General features: G+C 43.4%; 1 protein-coding gene across 1 annotated transcript; it reads right to left on the minus strand.

Annotated features, from left to right (window-relative positions):
- Positions 1 to 9284: 9284 nt before the first annotated feature.
- Positions 9285 to 11895, minus strand: LOC125531892. Its single transcript, XM_048696110.1, has one exon. The coding sequence runs from the start codon at positions 11698 to 11700 to the stop codon at positions 9640 to 9642; it is 2061 nt and encodes a 686-aa protein (XP_048552067.1). The 5' UTR covers positions 11701 to 11895; the 3' UTR covers positions 9285 to 9639.
- Between the last annotated feature and the right edge of the window lie 8749 nt (positions 11896 to 20644).

Consider the following 20644-nt stretch of genomic DNA (forward strand, 5'->3'; position numbering starts at 1 on the left):
CCTTTATAATCACCCTTTTACGTTGTGACGTTTGGTAGCACACAAAGTGTTCCTCCGGTAAACGGGAGTTGCATAATCTCATAGTCATAGGAACACGTATAAGTCATGAAGAAAGCAATAGCAACATACTAAACGATCGGGTGCTAAGCTAATGGAATGGGTCATGTCAATCAGATCATTCACCTAATGATGTGATCTCGTTAATCAAATAACAACTCCTTGTTCATGGTTAGGAAACATAACCATCTTTGATTAACGAGCTAGTCAAGTAGAGGCATACTAGTGACACTCTGTTTGTCTATGTATTCACACATGTATTATGTTTCCGGTTAATACAATTCTAGCATGAATAATAAACATTTATCATGATATAAGGAAATAAATAATAACTTTATTATTGCCTCTAGGGCATATTTCCTTCATTTACACCCCTAGCTAGGCATAACTCAAAGTCTCAAGTATTGCCATCCTTAGTTTTCACCCCATAGGTGGCCCTCATAATTGATTCATATGGTGGGTTAATTCTCTTTCTAGGGAAGTGTTCCATTCCTTTCTTTAATGGAAATTGGAACCTTATGTTTCCTTCTTTCATGTCAATAATAGCACCTATGGTTCGTAGGAATGGCCTACCAAGTATTATAGGACAAGACGGATTACATTCAATATTAAGCACAATAAAATCCATGGGCACATAATTGCTATTAGCAAGAATAAGCAATTCGTTTATTCTACCCAATGGTTTCTTAATAGTTGAATCTGCTAAGTGCAAATTAAGGGAACATTCATCCATATCAACAAGGCCTAGCACATCGCATAAAGATTTTGGTTTAGTGGAAACGCTAGCACCAAAATCACATAAAGCATTACACCCATAATCTTTAATCTTTACTTTAATAGTAGGTTCTCATCCATCATGCAATTTCCTAGGTATTTAAACCTCCAACTCTAGTTTTTCTTCATGAGCTTTCATCATAGCTTCTATGATATGTTTAGTAAAAACTTTATTTTTTCATAAGCATTGGGTGAATTTACCATGGATTGCAACAAGGAAATACACTCAATTAAAGAAAAACTAACATAATTACAGTCCTTGTAATCCAAAGTAGTGGGCACATCACTAGTTAAAGTCTTGACCTCTCCAAACCAACTTTTATTATTTTTATCATTAAGATCATCACCCTCCGAGCAATTGGGATGCCTTGTAGCTAAAGATGACTCATCTCCAGTCCATTTTTTTATCAAGTTTTATATTACTAAACAAAAATTCAATGGGTGAGACACCAATCATTTTAATATCTTCAACATGATTACAGTAAAAATCGGGCAGAATAGCCTTTTTCTAGGAATCCTTGCTTCGCTCTCAACCTATCGGTTCTTTCTTTACTTATATTAATGGAGACACGAATAGCTTTGCTGGACTCATTAATATCATGCTTAGGTGGCAAAAATTTTAATTGAAGAGTTTCCACATCATGAGCAATTCTATCCATGTTCCTAGCCATATCATCAACTTTATTCAATTTTTCTTCTACCATGGCATTAAAAATATTTTGTGAATTAATGAATTCTTTGATATTTCTCTCAAGATCAGTAGTTATCCTATTATCATAATAATAATTTCCATAGGAATTACCATAATTATTAGAGGAATTTTCGAGATACGGTCTAGGATTAAATTACCTCTATAAGCGTTGTTATTGAAATTATTTCTAGAGACAAAGTTCACATCAATGACTTCATTATTTTGCTAAATAAAAGTAGATAATGGCACATCATTAGGATCAACAAGAGCATTTTTATTAGCAACCATTTTCATAAGAGCATCCATTTTATCAGTCAAGGTAGTAATTTCTTTGACAGAATTTACCTTCTTACCAGTTGGAGCTCTTTCGGTGTGCCATTGAGAGTAATTTGCCATTCAATTATCAAGGAGTTTTTTAGCTTCTTCCAATGTGATTTCCATAAAAGTACTGTCTGCAGCAGAGTCTAGAAGGTTTCTAGAAACAAAGTTTAGTCCTGCATAGAAATTTTGTATAATCATCCATAAACTAAAATCATGAGTGGGACAATTTCTTATCATTAATTTCATTCTCTCCCAAGATTGTGCAACATGCTCATGCTCAAGTTGCTTAAAATTTATAATGTGATTTCTAAGATAAATAATTATAGTGGGAGGAAAATACTTGGCAATAAAAGCATCCTTACACATGTCCAAAGAATCAATACTATTTCGAGCCAAGGATGAAAGCCAGGTTTTAGCATGGTCTTGTAGTGAGAGCGGAAATAATTTCAAATTAACAATATCATTATCGACATATTTTTCTTTTGCATATCGGATAATTCAACGAAAGTATTAAGATCAGATGCAACATCTTCATTAGGACTACTAGAAAATTGTTCTTTCATAACAAGATTCAACAAAGCAGCATTAATGTCACATGACTCCACACTAGTAGCGGGAGGAGCAATTGGAATACTAACAAAATCATTATTATTAGTATTTGAAAAATCACACAAGTTAGTGTTTTCTTAAGACATAGTGACCAAGCAAACGACAAAACAAAAATATTTTTGTGTTTTTTATTTTTGTTTTTTTATGAAAACAAAATGATAGTTTGTGCAAAGGCAAATAAAGTAGAGTGATACGTCTCCAACGTATCTATAATTTTTTATTGTTCCATGCTATTATATTATCTGTTTTGGATGTTTTATATGCATTAATATGCTATTTTATATTATTTTTGGGACTAACCTATTAACCTAGAGCCCAGTGCCAGTTTCTGTTTTTTTCCTTGTTCTAGAGTTTCGCAGAAAAGGAATACCAAACGGAGTCCAAAAGGAATAAAACATTCGCGATGATTTTTCTTGGACCAGAAGACATCCAGAGGACTTGGAGTGAAAGTCAGAGAAGCCATGAGGCGGCCACAAGGACGGAGGGCGCGCCTAGGGGGGCGTAGGGCGCGTCCCCACCCTTGTGGGCTCCTCGTGTACTTCCTAACCTAGTTTCTTTGCCTATATATTCCCATATATCCCCAAACCAACCAGGGGAGCCACGAAAACACTTTTCCACCGCCGCAACATTCTGTACCTGTGAGATCCCATCTAGGGGCCTTTTCGGTGTCCTGCCAGAGGGGGATTCTATCACGGAGGGCTTCTACATCAACTCTATTGCCCTTCCGATGAAGCGTGAGTAGTTTACCTCAGACCTACGGGTCCATAGCTAGTACCTAGATGGCTTCTTCTCTCTCTTTGATTCTCAATACCATGTTCTCCTCGATGTTCTTGGAGATCTATTTGATGTAATACTTTTTTGCAGTGTGTTTTCCGAGACCCGATGAATTGTGGATTTATGATCAGCTTATCTATGAATATTATTTGAATCTCCTTTGAATTCTTATATGCATGATTTGATATCTTTGTAATTCTCTTCGAACTATCGGTTTGGTTTGGCCAACTAGATTGGATTTTCTTGCAATGGGAGAAGTGCTTAGCTTTGGGTTCAATCTTGCGGTGTCCTTTCCCAGTGACAGTAGGGGCAGCAAGGCACGTATTGTATTGTTGCCATCAAGGATAAAAAGATGGGGTTTTCATCATATTGCTTGAGTTAATTCCTCTACATCATGTCATCTTGCTTAATGCGTTACTCGATTCTTTATGAAATTAATACTCTAGATGCATGCTGGATAGCGGTCGATGTGTGGAGTAATAGTAGTAGATACAGAATCGTTTCAGTCTACTTGACACAGACGTGATGCCTATATTCATGATCATTGCCTTAGATATCATCATACCTTTGTGCTTTTCTATCAATTGCTTGGCAGTAATTTGTTCACCCACCATATTATTTTCTATCTTGAGAGAAGCCTCTAGTGAAACCTATGGCCTCGGGGTCTATTTTCCATCATACAATTTCTATTTTCCATCATACAAGTTTTACTTTCCATCATATTAGTTTCTGATCTACTATTTTGAAATCTTTTACTTTCCGATATATAAACCAAAAATACCAAAAATATTTATTTTATCGTTTATCTATCTCTATCAGATCTCACCTTTGCAAGTAACCGTGAAGGGATTGACAACCCCTTTATCGTGTTGGGTGCAAGTTGTTGTTTGTTTGTGCAGGTATTCGGTGACTTGAGAGTTGTCTCCTACTGGATTGATACCTTGCTTCTCAAAACTGAGGGAAATACTTACTCTACTTTGTTGCATCACCCTTTCCTCTTCAAGGGAAGAACCAACGCAAGCTCAAGAAGTAGCAGGAAGAATTTCTGGCGGCGTTGCCAGGGAGATCTACGCCAAGTCAAGACATACCAAGTACCCATCATAAACTCTCATCTCTTGCATTACATTATTCACCATTCGCCTCTCGTTTTCCTCTCGCCCACTTCTAAAACGATTTTCAAAAATATTTGCCCTTTTTCTTCGCCCTTCTTTCCGTATGCCTTTTTGCTCGTTTGCTATCTTTGCTTGTGTTGCCATGTGCCTTCTATTTGTTTGCATCTTCGCTTGCTAAAAATCTATTGATATGGATCCTCATCCACTTGCTAATCTTTTTAAAAGATCCAATTATGATGAACTAATTTCTAGTGAGTTGAGTGCACTAGATTATCTTTATGAGTTTTTGCTTGAAATTCGTGAATCTAAAAATTGTGATGAAGTGTTGAAAGAAGAAATTTATGAAGTGATTCATGATAGCTCCTTGAATGAAAAGCACGATTGCAATGATATTAGTATATATTCTATTAATGACAATTGTGTTAATGATATGCAAAACCCTAAGCTTGGGGATGCTAGTTTTGTTATGTCCACTACTTTTTGCAATGATCATGATTGGGGTGATTCTTCTTATAATCTTGAAAATTTATTTAAGCTCCATGATGAATATGAGATTGATAATAATGTTTGCAATAATAGTGAAAATGGGTTTGGAAGAGTGTCAACTTTAGATCCCAAATATTTGGATAATGTTCGATCTTATGAAGTTTTTGACAAAAGTGGGTTCGGAGAGGTCATCACTTTATTTTATGACAATCCCACTATTTTCGAAGAGTGTCAACTTTGCATGCATGTGGATCATGTTGAGAATATTTTATGCAATAGCTATATTATTGAATTTGATTATGATCCCACATATAATTATTATGACAGAGGAAAATATGGTTGTAGAAATTTTCATGTTACAAAATTACCTCTCGTTATGTTGAGATTGCTATTGTTTCTTTCTTGTTCCTAGCATATGGTAGTTGTCTTGATAATTTGTTTGCTTATAAAATCCTTATGCATAGGAAGCATGTTAGACTTAGACTTGTTTGTCACATGTTTCATGGTTCTCTCTTTGTGTTTCAATTGCTATCTTTCATGTGAGCATCATTAAAATTATCAATGCCTAGCTAGGGGCGTTAAACAATAGCGCTTGATGGGAGACAACCCAATTTTATTTTTGTTCTTTCTCTTTAGGTCTTGTTTTGCATTAAATAATTTATCTAGCCTCTGGTTAGATGTAGTTTTTATCTTTTAATTAGTGTTTGTGCCAAGTAAGACTTTTGGGATAGCTTAAGGTGATAGTTGATTTGATCTTGCTGAAAAACAGAACCTTTTGCGCCCAGGATATTAATTTTTGTTTTCAGCAGAAGCGCGATAAAATACTAATTCTTCTTTCAGAAGATTAATAAACAAATTTCTTAGGTCGTCCTAATATTTCAGAATTTTTGGAGTTATATAAGTATTCGAAATCTCTAGATTGCTACAGATTGTTCTGTTTTTGACAGATTCTGTTTTCTTTGTGTTGTTTTACTTATTTTGATGAATCTATGGCTAGTATCAGGGGGTATGAACCATGAAAAAGTTGGAATACAGTAGATATTACAACAATATAAATAAAGAATGAGTTAACAACATTACCAAAAGTGGTGATTTATTTTCTCATACTAACGAAGCTTATGAGATTTTCTGTTGAGTTTTGTGTTGTGAAGTTTTCAAGTTTTGGGTAAGGATTTGATGGACTACGGAATAAGGAGTGGCAAGAGCCTAAGCTTGGGGATGCCCAAGGCACCCCAAGGTAATATTCAAGGACAACCAAGAGCCTAAGCTTGGGGATGCCTCGGAAGGCATCCCCTCTTTCGTCTTCATCTATCGGTAACTTTACTTGAGGCTATATTTTTATTCACCATATGATATGTGTTTTGCTTGGAGCGTCTTGTATGATTTGAGTGTTTACTTTTTAGTTTGCCACAATCATCCTTGCTGCACACACCTTTTGAGAGAGACACTCATGAATCATGATTTATTAGAATACTCTATGTGCTTCACTTATATCTTTTAAGCTAGGCAATTTTGCTCTATGTGCTTCACTTATACCTTTTAGAGCACGACGGTGGTTTTATTTTATAGAAATTGATGGGCTCTCATGCTTCACTTGTATTATTTTGAGTGTCTCTAAAAATCATGGTGGTAATTTGCTTTGGTTATAAATTTAGTCCTAATATGATAGGCATTCAAGAGGGATATAATAAAAACTTTCATATAAAGTGCATTGAATACTATGAGAAGTTTGATTCCTTATGGTTGTTTTGAGATATGAAGATGGTGATATTAGAGTCATGCTATTAAGTAATTGTGAAGTTGAGAAATACTTGTGTTAAAGTTTGTGATTCCCGTAGCATGCACATATGTTGAACCGTTGTGTGATGAACTCAGGGCATGGTTTATTTATTGATTGTCTTCCTAATGAGTGGCGGTCAGGGACGAGCGATGGTGTTTTCCTACCAATCTACCCCTCTAGGAGCATGCGTGTAGTACTTCATTTCGATAACTAATAAATTTTTGCAATAAGTATGTGAGTTCTTTATGACTAATGTTGAGTCCATTGATTATACGCACTCTCACCCTTCCACCATTGCTAGCCTCTCTAGTGTCGCGTAACTTTAGCCGGTACCATAAACCCACCATATACCTTCCTCTAAACAGCCACCATACGTACCTATTATGGCATTTCCGTAGCCATTCCGAGATATATTGCCATGCAACTTTCCACCGTTCCGTTTATTATGACACGCTCCATCACTGTTATATTGCTTTGCATGGTCATGTAGTTGACATCGTATTTGTGGCAAAGTCATCGATCATAATTCTTTCATACATGTCACTCTTGATTCATTGCACATCCTGGTACACCGCCGGAGGCATTCACATAGTCATATTTTGTTCTAAGTATCGAGTTGTAATTCTTGAGTTGTAAGTAAATAAAAGTGTGATGATCTTCATTATTAGAGCATTGTCCCATGTGAGCAAAGGATGATGGAGACTATGATTCCCCCACAAGTCGGGATGAGACTCCGGACGAAAAAAAAGAGGCCAAAGAAATAAGAGAAAGCCCAAATAAAAAATGAGAGAAAAGAGAGAAGGGGCAATGCTACTATCCGTACCATACTTGTGTGCTTCAAAGTAGCACCATGATCTTCATGATAGAGAGTCTCCTATATTGTCACTTTCATATACTAGTGGGAATTTTTCATTATAGAACTTGGCTTGTATATTCCAATGATGGGCTTCCTCAAATTGCCCTAGGTCTTCGTGAGCAAGCAAGTTGTATTCACACCCACTTAGTTTCCTTTTGAGCTTTCATAAACTTATAGCTCTAGTGCATCCGTTGCATGGCAATCCCTACTCACTCACATTGATATGTATTGATGGGCATCTCCATAGCCCGTTAATAAGCCTAGTTGATGTGAGACTATCTCCTTCTTTTTGTCTTCTCCACAACCACCGTCTATTCCATCTGTAGTGCTATATCCATGGCTCATGCTCATGTATTACGTGAAAGTTGAAAAAAATTGAGAACACCAAAAGTATGAAACAATTGCTTGGCTTATCATCGGGGTTGTGCATGATTTAAATATTTTGTGTGATGAACACGGAGCATAGCCAGACTATATGATTTTGTAGGGATAAACTTTCTTTGGCCATGTTATTTTGAGAAGACCCGAAGGGTCCCTGGCCTGTGGAGGCATGCTACCTAGCGGCTTGGCATGTGCTGGTGATGCCCCAACGACGCTTTGTGGGATGGTCGCCCGCGATATAGTGTTGGGTGTCGCCGGTGTTCCCTGTCTTGGCCGGATTTGATGCAGGGCTTGATCTGGGTGGAATCTAGCTACTGAGGCCTATGATTTCTTTGTGTATGGGCTGGCACTAGTGATGTACACGGTATACTTGTGATGTGGCATGACGTTTTCGTGCAACATTGTCCATGCCAATGTTCATGTTTTTCGACGGCCTAGTGTCCTGATGGCGGTGGAGAGTCGATGTTGGATGTCAGGGCAGAGGCCCCGGAATATGAGGCTAAGCGGTTGGATTTACAGTGAGCGGCACTACAATAATGGTGGCATCTATATGTGGTTGTGTGGATTGCAAGTGGCGGGGGCAGCGGGCGATCCTGATGTTATCGATGCTTCCGTGGTGGTGGCTCACTGGTCTTGATCTACAGCCATGTTTCAATGGCAAATAACCTTCTCTCGAGATGGGTTAGCAATCTTGGTACATCGGTGTGGCATGGGTGAGACTCGGAGCAAAAGCTCCACGCAATAGCACCATCGGCGGCGATGCTTGCAGGTGTCATTTCCCTCTTGGGGGTGTCGATGTGGTTCCCTTCACACGCTAGGGCTCCGAGCAAAAACCATAGTCTGTCTTTGCGGTCTCGGTGGCGACGACATTGTGCGTCGTTATCCTTTTGGGGGTGTCGTCGTGGAGCTCAGCTACTTTCTGGTCACAGTGCGCTGGCGTCTTCAGGCTTGGATCCTTGCGTGAAGCTTCTTCGTTTGTGGCATGGGTAGTACCATTGGTGCCCTACCTTTTACACGTGGCATCGTTGTTACCGTTCTAGGTCCTCGCTGTCTGTAAGCAGGATCGGTGCTCCATATCCCTGAGCGAGAGGACAGGTGGCCCTCTCTGGCGATAATTTGGTGTGCGCGGTGTAACCGTGTCCCGTGGTTTCCCAAGGAGTTGTGGTTTTCGTTCCTAGTTAGTGGTCTCATGTACTTGTTGGTTGTGGCTTCTCGTGCGTTCGTGCTCGACTTAGTTGCCAGCATCTTCACTACACCCTCGGATGTCAATTTTATTTTGACCTGCTTTATAAAATGGGGCAGAAGCCTGTTTCAAGTGGGTGTCGCATGTGTTCTACAAAGTGTAAAATGAGCCAGTAACTCTCACTTCACAGAATAAGACAAACAGTATCAGAAACAACATTGTCTTCTCCGAAAGAATTATTATTTACAGACAACTTGGAATTGACGGGTTTTCAGGACAAAAATATATAATGAGCTCCAGGCCTGTTCTGTTCAGAATGAACCTTGCAAATACAAAATGTAGGTAACATTTTCTATTTCGCTTCCAGACCAAGAGTAACAATACAGAAATATAACAGAGTACATGTCTTAGGCCACACCAGCCATGGATTCAGGTTTAGATGAGGAGATAATTACGAAGGAAGCAAATCATTTGAAATACTATCACAAACAGAAAAAAAAATGTAACAAACATTTTTCAAAAGGTTCCAACTAAATGAATGAAATTGAATAAAAACAGCACCGATGTTTTATAGATTCATGGAACAGCAGCCAAGCAAAACTTCCACAAAGGGTATCATGCTCCTTTGTTCTGAGGACATGCAGCATTTGTGTTCCTACTTCTGAACGAAACACAGGAGTACACAGGCGCAGAATCGCCATCACCTGTGCAATCGCTTGGCACCAGTACATGCTTCACACCAGGAGTGAGCTTCACTGGGCCTGATCTCTTCTGCACATAGCGAACACTAGGCGAAGCATTGGAATTGCCAAGAACAGCGCTCCCCATTCTGTTGTCTGTATTTCTGGCCGAAAGGGTCAGATCTCTTATGCTGTTGGAAGTTGCTTGAACTACCTGGCCTGGATAGTTGAATGTAAAACCCACTGATGAGCTTGCTGAATGCACAACATGTTGCTGAGGCAAATTGGCATGGAAACCTGAAGATGGTGCACCATGCTGTCTGGTTGTAGGCAAAGGTGGTGCTGTGGGTGGTTCAGTTCTAGTGATAGGATCAGAATAATAGCGGCGCGACGGGGAATTCTGTTGGAATGCTGCACTGCCATGATTGGGAGGAGGTTGGTAGCCCAATAAAAAAAGCCGATTGGTCTGCGAGTTTGAAAAATCAACAAACCTGTTTTCATATGGCAACTGATCTCCAGAAAGTACATTAGCTGCAGGGAAAGGGTGGCTGTAATCATGTGTAGTCCATGCCTGACTTGCGCTTGCATGATATGTTGAAGCATGAGTTATACTGGTAGAATTTACTGTATCATTGGGGAAATTCTGAGCTTGTAAAGAGAGAAAAGGCCGTCCTTGTTGTGGCAAGAACACATTTGCGTTCAGGTAGTCATTGGTGAAAGTACCTGTATGCTTGCGCGCAGTCTCGGAAAACGATTCAGCTCTGGTCGTGCAAACTGGAAGATCTTTACCCATCAAACGAACTGTCTGTCCTGTGGAAGGTCCATTCTCACTTGGCACGTTCAACTGAGAACGAAAATTTAACTCCTTACTGTGTGACACATTAGATTCATGAGATGGCCCGGAAGAAAATTTGCCGCTGGTGGAAAACCAACTCTGGTGCTGCCCAAATGAATCCTGAAATGTATGATCTGGCAATGCACAAGGGGACGTACTCATAGTCATAGTATCTTTTACTGAAATATTACTGCAACCACGATGAGTCTCAGCAAGTTCAGTTAAGCTCAATGGAGGACCAGCAGCATCTACATCAGAAACTTTTATCGCCTCACCATGCAAAAATGTGCCCGCCGAACTTGAATTCGTTGTTCTTTCCAAGTCAGCACTAGATTGTTCACTTTCCAGTCTGTGTGAAACAACAGAAAAATTCATCCGGTTTTCTCTCTCATGAAGCAATTGGACATGAGAACTTAAAGTTTCCTCATGTGTATGCTCCAGATTTGGCACCTCTGAATATGAATCATACCTTTGGTCCAATTCAGTAGATTCCGATAACGCCATATTCAAATCAATCAAAGGAGTTGACATCTCTCTGCTACCAGGCTCAGGAGAATCCTCGTGATCTGAATTCTTATTTCCTTCTTTCGTCTTAGTGAAAGCTTCCATGGGAATATGAGAAGTACCACTTTCTGCAGTTATGCATTTGTCTGGAGAATCCTCATGATCTGAATTCTTATTTGCTTCTTTCGCCTTAGTGAAAGCTTCCATGGGAATATGAGAAGTACCACTTTCTGCAGTTACGCATTTGTCTGGAGAATCCTCATGATCTGAATTCTTATTTGCTTCTTTCGCCTTAGTGAAAGCTTCCATGGGCATATGAGAACTACCACTTTCTGCAGATATGCATTTGTCTGCTTCGGTAGACGTGAATGACGATGATGATGAGGAGGAGGACGATGAAGAAGCCATAGCATCTGAAAACATCTTGCAGAGACTTTGTCGTTCTGGTAGCTCAAGTATAGCATCTGCTTCTGAGAATTTGACACGTTTCACTGATTTGCGGCAGAGTTCTATTACTTCCTTGCCTTCTGAATTGCCACGTTTCTCCTTGACCATTTTCACTGATGTGTGCTTTGTGCACTTTAAAATGCCATGCCTAGGGATAAAATTTTCCAGATCTCGTGGTTTCCCCACTTTGTTGGCTTTATTGCTGTCCATGTGCTTTTGTGTGCCAGCCTTCTTCTTATTTATATTATTGATCTTCCCTTGCTTCCTTATCTCAGATATCTTTTCTCTCTCTTCTCTGTGATGTTGTGAGGCCTCAGTTTTCTGTGATGAGTGAGTATCCAGTCCATCAAACAGGTTTGGACTTTCAAGTGCTTCCTACAGAATTGAAGAGCATTATTTGAAACCATAAGAGACATATAACTGTGATTACAAAAAATAAACAAAAAACTGAACAGCACAAATCAGATCTACCAGATGTATACCAATTTGAAAAAATCATCAGAAAAGCAGAATACCCTAGACGGAAAAGTTGCTGCATATATTTAATTTATTATGTTCATTAATTTTGAATCATAGAAATTTCAGCACAAGTGTGTTATACACAAATGACATTGGTGTTGCAGGTATGCATATGGGTGATGGACCATGCGTTTAAACTTTACACCCACTGCAAAATTCACAAATCTTAAATGTTCTTCTGTAGATACACTTGTTAATGTCAGTCTCGTATATCACCACCAATGTTTAGGAGAAAAATAGTTTTAAGATTATACCAGGGTTACAGTCCTACGTAGGCATACATATATTTTCTGATGGATGCCTAAAGTGCCTCTAACACTTTCTATAGGAATACATGCTTGATGCAAACAGGGTTATGTTCTTCTGTAGATACACTTGTTAATGTCAGTCTCGTATATCATCACCAATGTTTAGGAGAAAAATAGTTTTAAGACTATACCAGGGTTACAGTCCTACGTAGGCATACATATATGTGCTGATGGATGCCTAATGTGGCTCTAACACTTTCTACAGGAATACATGCTTGATGCAAACAGGGTTACGTTCTTTTGGATAAGTGTCAAGCTACACGACCTGAACCACATACTGAGATCTTAGGCACACCTCACAGGTCCCACATTGGAAATGATGTCCTCGAAAAATTCTAGGGACAAATTGCTCAAATGTAGACAACAGACACAATCCGTAACATGAAGCGACACACAATATATGTGGACGTTCAGACTCAATCCAGGACAACATGCACCAATTCATGCCACCTAGTGTTAAACATGCCTCCTCGAGTGGACTCAAGATGCCAGATGTTATGTGGGTATCTGCGTGGGCGGAGAGCTACACCGCCACCCGCTTCCGGAGTCCAGGCAGATCGTGATACGTATTATTTTTCCGGAATGCGCAAGAGAATTGCGTGTCATATCATTAAGAAGGAGAAGAAGATGTTCAAAAATTGCAAGACCTCCGCAACAGAGGCAAAGCCAACCCCACTCCACCAGTGTTCTACAGAGCTATCTACTCGCGACGACCCACTATTCCACCGTCCCTCTGTCACCACACCAGTAGCCACAACCTCCATTCACTCGCAATGCCAGCTACAATCGCCGAAACTGCAGCCGAGGGTTGAAGACCCTCCCTACTATTAGGCTCCTTCCAAATCCTATGCATGAAGAGTATGAACAAAGAGTTCAACACCTTCCTCGCCGCCGCACTGGCCTTGGTCCACCAGGCTACCAGTAAATCGTGCTGGGAAGGAGTGTGCCGCTCGTAGTGCACCGTGCGTACACCTCGAACCAGATAGCGCGCGAAAAAGAGCATTGCACCAGAAGGTGATCCAGCGATTCCGGCTCCTGAAGGCACAGAGGGCAGCATGGCTGATGCGGCAGGCCCCTGGAAGCAAGACGATCGGACGTCCAGCATCTGTTGTTCACCGCGATCCACGCGAAGAATTTGAGCTCCGGTGGCACGTGTGAGGCCCAAATCTCCTCCGCAACAGGCGTGTGCGTCAGGCCCTGAAAGAACGCGCGATATGCCGTGCGCGCCGAATAGCATCCAGAGGCACACCAAATCCAGCGAAACAGATCCGGAGATGCCGTCATGGAACCTGCCTGACACTGCATGGACCCCCATAGGACGCAGAATTGGCCGATCATGGGCGTGGAGAACTGCCCCTTTATGTGCCCAGTCCATGCGCTGCGCGTGAGGCCGTCCACAGAGCAACCAGCGCGCACCAATGGCGGAACAGCGCCCAGATATCCGGCGCGAGCTCGCCAGCCAAGGCACCCTCAATCCATCGATCCATCCAAAAAATTGCAGACCGGCCGTTCCCCACAGTACAGACCCCACAGTACAGACGGTAGACGCCGCAAATAATCCCATGGCTTCCTTTGTCAGCTAACCTGCATGCCGTGCCAGGGCCGGTCGGGATCTGTCCGCGCCAGCCAAGCCCACCGCACGCGTAGTGCCGCATTCAGCAAGCGCAAGTTGTGGATGCCAAATCCACCCAGTTCTTTTGGTCTGCAGACTGTGCTCCAGGCCACTTTGCAGTGTCCTGCCTTAGCCTCGCGTGCGCCCCGCCATAGGTATGTGCATGGGAACGCCGCCACCGTGCAAGGGAGGGACAGCAGACACGGTCTACCAGCTCAAGATCGCACCTAATCGGGATGATGGAGCTCTTCGACATGTTCGCTTTTAGGCCCAAAGCTTCACCGAATATGTGGAAAACCTCCTTGATCACCAGTTCACCACCAGGTCCCGGACAGCCGGCCGCGCAAACATCACCATGTCGTCGGCATAGAGGAACAACCGATGCTTGATGCCCACGCCCTGCATGGACTCCGGCAGTCCTTGCCTCTACTTTGCGAATCATGGCCGTAAGAACATCCATGGCCAGGATGAAAAGCATGGGGTAGATGGGGTCCCCTTGCCACAAACCCTGCACGTGCCAAATGCGACCCCCGGGGTGTCCATTCACCATCACTCTAGTCGAAGCCGAAGACAGCAGCGCTGCGATCCAAGAACGCCATCGGGCACCGAAACCACGCCGCGTTAGCACTTCCATGAGCAAGGGCCATCCGAGGGAGTCGAATGCCTTCGCTACATCAAGCTTGAGGAAGAGTGATGGCACTTTCCTATGGTGAAGCAGCTTGACAGATACGTATTATCTCTACTTGTCCCTAGTTAGCATTAATTCCGACTGAGAGTTTGGAACTTTGGATGTAGAATGGTTCGCCCCGAAGAAGGTTTTCTTGCTATATACAAATTTAGTTAGACTCCCTATGAAGCCATCTACAGGCGTAAGCCAGAATGTTCACATCTAGGCATTTGGGTGCATGACGCATGTGAAGACTGTGGAGCCGCACCTCTAAAAGCATGCCGACCGCAGCACCAAGATGGTGTTCATCGGATGCGAGAGGGCTTCCTGCACCAATGCATACCGCTTCTATGACCCATGACTACCACTCCCTCCGTTCGGAATTACTTGTCTTGGAAACGGATGTATCTAGAACTAAAATACATCTAAATACATCCATTTCCACGACAAGTAATTCCGAACGGAGGGAGTACCTCAGATCTAATCCTCACCCTCCTGGCCATTAAATATGTGACAACAGAACACACACGCACAGCAAGGTAAAAGTAATAACCAGGTGGAATGCAAAACTCTTGGTAGACTAATCCACTATATATTATGCGCAAATATTTACAGCCATGGTAGTTATACAGCTTAAATCACATTATTAGATAACATGTGCACTATACTCAGGAAGATATGTGTAATAACCACTTATACCAAAGGATATAAAAGAAATAAAAATAATATTTAGATCGGACAGGGACTGAATGCTGGTTAATTATGGAACATTCATATCTGTATTTTAAGAAAAAATAGATATACAATTATCCTACAGTCCAAATTGAAGTTGGTTAAGAGTTCTCTTGACCATGACTTCATATTTCCATCCAATCTATCTTATTTTCTCTTCTCCAGCTTGCACCCAAATTTGAAGAACATTTTCTGTATGGCTTGGGCAGTCCATACATTAGAATATTCTATAGAGGTAGAGCTATCTTAGAATGAAAAATCAACTTAAACTACAGACATATATATTTCCAAGTCCCTCAAATGCATACAAAATGAGTATTCGTGTAATGAACCTATTCCTTGAACTTTTTTTTATCAAACGACCATGACTAAAAAATCATGTTTTTTTGAGAAAAATATAGTCGTGCACTCATTAAGCTGTGTAGTTAAATTTTTTTCGACAAAAAGGACCACATGGTTGTCACAATGATGTGTACTCGTCCTCAATGTACCAATCAAAAAACAATCTTTTCACAATTATCCTTATATACTTAATGACATCTATTGACAGATCGACCAATTAAACTTCTTTGTTGATGTAATAAATGAATATATATGATCCAATTCAACCTTACAGAGTAGAGAGTACTAGAAGCAAAACAATTCTCACAGGCCGACCGGCCAGGAATTGCGCCAGTCACATCCTTGCGCTACAAGCTGCAAACAACAACGCCAAATGCTACGACCGGCGGCCTAGAAAGCTACAACCTATGAAATAAAAAGCTTCAACTGAAGACGGGGGAGCTGGTGGTGGGGCACTATGCAACCGCAAAATAGCTGCAACCGGCAGGAGAAAAGCTACAACCGGCAACCGGTGAAGCTTCAACCGGCACAAACGGTGATCACGGGTGAGCTGGGAACTCGTGACCGTGGGATTTATAACCTGCGACTGCAGTGAGATGGAATCGTCGTTTGGAAAGCTGGAACAGGTGAGATTTTTGCTGCCACCACACCGGCGCCGCTGCTATCGCGGTGATCGCGTGCTGGAACCAACCGGTAGCACAGTTGCAACCATGGCAGCAAAAGCTTTTGCAACCCTTGAAAAATGTGCTGCAATCGTCACCAGATGTGGGAGCGGTGGTCCTACCTGCGGATTTAGTTGCACACGATGACTAGAGGGCAGCAGCAGCTGCGGCGAGTTGCGGGAGTGTGCGAGGTGGATACGGCGAGCAACACAGAAGGAGGATGAGAAGAAAAACTGGCACAGGCCTCCCTATGATTCAGGACGAATCGGTGGAGAAAGAAAATAGGATGACATGGGGTAGGAGATCGGACGATTATGGGACCCAGTCTGATGGTCTGCATGCAACCAGCCGAACCCTAGAGCCGGTCGGCCGGCACTTAGCGCTGCTAGAAGGGAAGTGCGCACTTCACTTATGTTCCTGAGGTTGCACATGTTTTTTTTTATGTGCTAGTTTTTTCTTTTGAAAGTTGTGAAATTATTTAAGTGATTGGGTGGGTTTTCTCTGACCGTGTGATTGGGGGGCAGCTTCTAATGAGTACACGTACGTGGGGGAGTTATCCTATTGGCCACGTGTATTGTGTTGGTGCTAAGCGTGGCAAATTTTCATGTTTTGACCCTTTTCTGAAACCTATTCGAGATTTGACCCTAGTTTGAAAAAAATTCAAGATTTGACCCTTTTGCTACCGCCAGAGTCCATGGCGGTAGGGTTTAGTAGGGTTTAACAGCCTACCGCCAGGGACTTTGGCGATAGGAAACATCGCTACCGCCAACCGGGCTGGCGGTAGCCTGCACAACCCTACCGCCAAGGTGCTTGGCGGTAGGCACGAGCACACATTGTGTTTAATACTTAGGAGGTTTTTGGCGGTAGGGCATGCAACCCTACCGCTAGGGACCTTGGCGGTAGACTGTTATACCCTACCGTCATGGTCCCTGGCGGTAGCAAAAGGGTCAGATCTTGAAAAAATTTCAAACTAAAGTCAAATCTCGAATAGGTTTCAAAAAATGATCAAAACATGAAATTTAGGTCAACACACGAAATTTAGCCGCGTGCCGTGGTCAACGCTTGCTTCTTGCCAACCAAGACCCATGCTACCCAGGCACTTAGGACCCACCCATCAAAAGATCCCACCACAAAGCCCAGTAAAAATCGTGTACTGAATACTAAATTGAAGATCTCAATTGAATGAGGTCATGATGAGATGTGGCCCACATAGTGTGTACGTCTCCATGGAGTATTATACAATACATTGGCAATGCAAAAGGGCCGTGCTACGAATCAGTCGGATGATGAAATCATCCGCCCGCCCAGCCGTCGGATCAACGCTATGGGGCCGTTCGATGCAGCAACTCCATGACAGAAGACCATCTTTGATGCAACGGCATGCCAGCTCCTCTGCAGCACGGCGCGGCGCGACCATAGCTCCAACGCAGCGTCGACGACATCGGGTAAAGCTCCATTGCAGCCCCGGCGACGTCCGGCGAAGCTCCATTGCAGCGCCGGCTATGCTTCCGACGGTCCGGCGTTGCTCCATTGCAACACCAGCAGCGCTCCCAACAGCTTCAACGCAACATCACCGGAGTTTTAGCACCACCGTCGGCCACTCGCCGCGGTCACCGTCGCAGCACCGGCGACTTCCATTGCAACTCCGGTAGTGCTCCCAATAGCGCAACTCCGGCAGTGCTCCCAACACCAAGACTTCCATTGCAACTCTGGCGGTGCTCCCAATAGCTTCAGGGATAATCCCCTCAGACGCGGACCTCCCCGCAACACCGGCTGCTCCCGCGGTGCCGACGACGCTGCACCGGGCGCTCACCGGCAGGATCATCACGCTTCTCAACACCAGCAACAGCAAGGCCGTGCCCGGAACTGCAGGTCGACACGGGGTGCTGCAGCCTGCAGGTCGCAGCCGGGTGCTGCAGGCAGCTTGTTCTGACGAGGGATGATGCTGGAGATGTGGGGCAGCTTGCTCCGACGAGGGCAATGGCGAAGTAGTGGACGGATGTTGCGTCGAGACGGAGGTAGGAGAGGATGGAGAGAAAGGGGATCTCGCTCCATCGCTGGTAGGGGTAAAAAGAACGAGTCACGCGCTAGAGATAAGGGACTGCCGGCGCGTGACATGGCCCATGAGGACGCGTGGTGGCCGGGCGACACGGCTGAATTCTGGAGAAATCAGCCGGATGTTTTAGATCGTTTTCCAATGCAAAATGCTACTCCCCGATCACAAATATAAGATGTTTTGCTCCCTTCGATCCATATTAATTGTCGCCATAGTTACCTGATTCGCAATTCAAATTTGTCATTCAAAATTCGGTATATTTACCGAATCGGATTCGACGGGGCTGGGGTACACATCTCCGATTCGCGAATCGTAGAAGGGGTTCGCGAACCCGGCAATTACGACCTAATATGCCGGCTTCAGGTCGAGACTTCCTAGCTATCCCAACGGCCACACACGCCTCGGGGCTTCAGGCACGCATCTCTCATCTGTTCTTATTCTAGCACGTCTCTCCAGTAATATGCTTCCCCTCTCCCTGTCTGATCTCTCCCGTTGCGCTCGTGCTCTGGCGGATGGAGACGAATGAGGAGGGATGGAGGAGACGAATGAGGAGAAAAATTGACCGCTTAGGGTTTGGCGAATCGGGCACCAATTTTCGATTGAACCGACCGAATTCGTACTCCAATTTGGGTCGCTCGATCTAGAACGGAATTCGAGGCCTCTCATAGTGAATCCGGTAACTATGGTTGTCGCTCAAATGAATATATTTAGCACTAAAATATGTTTACATACATCCGTTTCAGTAACAATTAAAATGGATCAGAGGGAGTAACTTTTTTATGAATCAAATGTATATATACACGTTTTAGTGAGCTTGTTCAGTCATTTTAGTCCATGCAATCCATATTAAAATAAGCAAAACATCTTATAGTGTGAAGAGAAAGTTAGTGTTCACACACACGCTTCAAACTTAGTTAACTTATTAGGTGGGTAGGTTCGCCACCTACCCTAAAGATGTTACATGGGCCAGTCCATCAAACATGGAGTCTTATGCCTTACTTGGAGTCTTAGTTGATTAAAGATCTTTGTTAGGAAGGAGTCCAGTCAGTTTAGAGATCATATTAGAGTTTGAATAGATTTACGGGCTAGTTGGTCAAGTCTTGTCTACTATATATAGGGGCCGACCCTCTTCATAAAGCAAAGAAGAATATTATCGTTTGCTTTTATATACTTTTCAATAATTAGGATTAGGTCAGCAGATTCTTCCACTTTGGTATCGGAGTTATCTATGGAGTAGATGAAGATCATCATGAAGCAATTGGCGGCTTTCACATGCCAATGAGCAAATGGCCATACGCTCCTCGTCGGACTAGTGCAACACTTGAGCAACGGCTACATGCCTTACCCCCACCGTGAGATTACACGGTTGCAGCAACCGCCTATGACGCAACCTCTGCATTGCAAGCACTTCTCCCCAGCGACGAGGCGCCCCTGGTGCTTCCCCTCAACCACAGCACCTTCGGTGTCACCTTAACTAGCGAGGGAATCATCACCGCCTCGACTGTGGACCTGCCAACCCCCACGACCTGCTCACTTTCCTTCATTCCACCATCTACTTCCCCTCGCACCATGTGTCGACCGCTCGCAACTGTCATCATGCGCCAACACCCTTTTACCACCTCCAGCCATCTCCTTACTCGCCACAACTACCCCTGACATCAATCTGGGCCACTTGGTACGCTCACCCTATAGCCCAAATCCCGCCCCAATTTTGCTGCCCACCTACCAAATAGCAACCCTACCATCAACAACATCAACCCTATGATCATCATCAGCAGCAGCAATCGCATATTTTGCACCGCCTCTACCACTTTTGTGCCTCCACCTGCCAACCGGGGTGGGGTTTCATATAGCATTATAGCCGCACCCCCTCCCCCAGGCCATCTATGGATGATGCATCCCGCCCATCACCTCCCTTCCATCCTTAGGGCATCTCCAGCCGTTCGGCCCCCTAGGGCGCCTAAATAGAGCGGCCTGGGGGCGTGCCGACGCTAGTTCGGCCCCTGGGGTGACCTAACTCCCAGTCACGCCCCCAAGCGCCGGCCCCAGGATGCGGGAAATTTAAACTTGGTCGTTCCCGCTCTTAAAAGACGCCATAAATCCGGCAGACGACTTTCCATGCTTCGGCGAGGTATTCCTCCTCCTTGGACGTCCACTTGATGCGCGGTTCGCCTGACCTAGCCGCCCGCTTCTTCTTCTTCTGGCGCCCCTTCGTCGGAACAGGAGCCGGCTCCCCCTCCCCCTCCCACTCCCGCT

Source organism: Triticum urartu, unplaced genomic scaffold, assembly GCF_003073215.2.
Source record: "Triticum urartu cultivar G1812 unplaced genomic scaffold, Tu2.1 TuUngrouped_contig_8321, whole genome shotgun sequence".
Classification (NCBI taxonomy): Eukaryota; Viridiplantae; Streptophyta; class Magnoliopsida; order Poales; family Poaceae; genus Triticum; species Triticum urartu.

Excerpts from the sequence above, each read along its gene's own strand:
- LOC125531892 (XM_048696110.1), bottom strand. The coding sequence starts at position 11,700 with ATGGACAGCAATAAAGCCAACAAAGTGGGGAAACCACGAGATCTGGAA.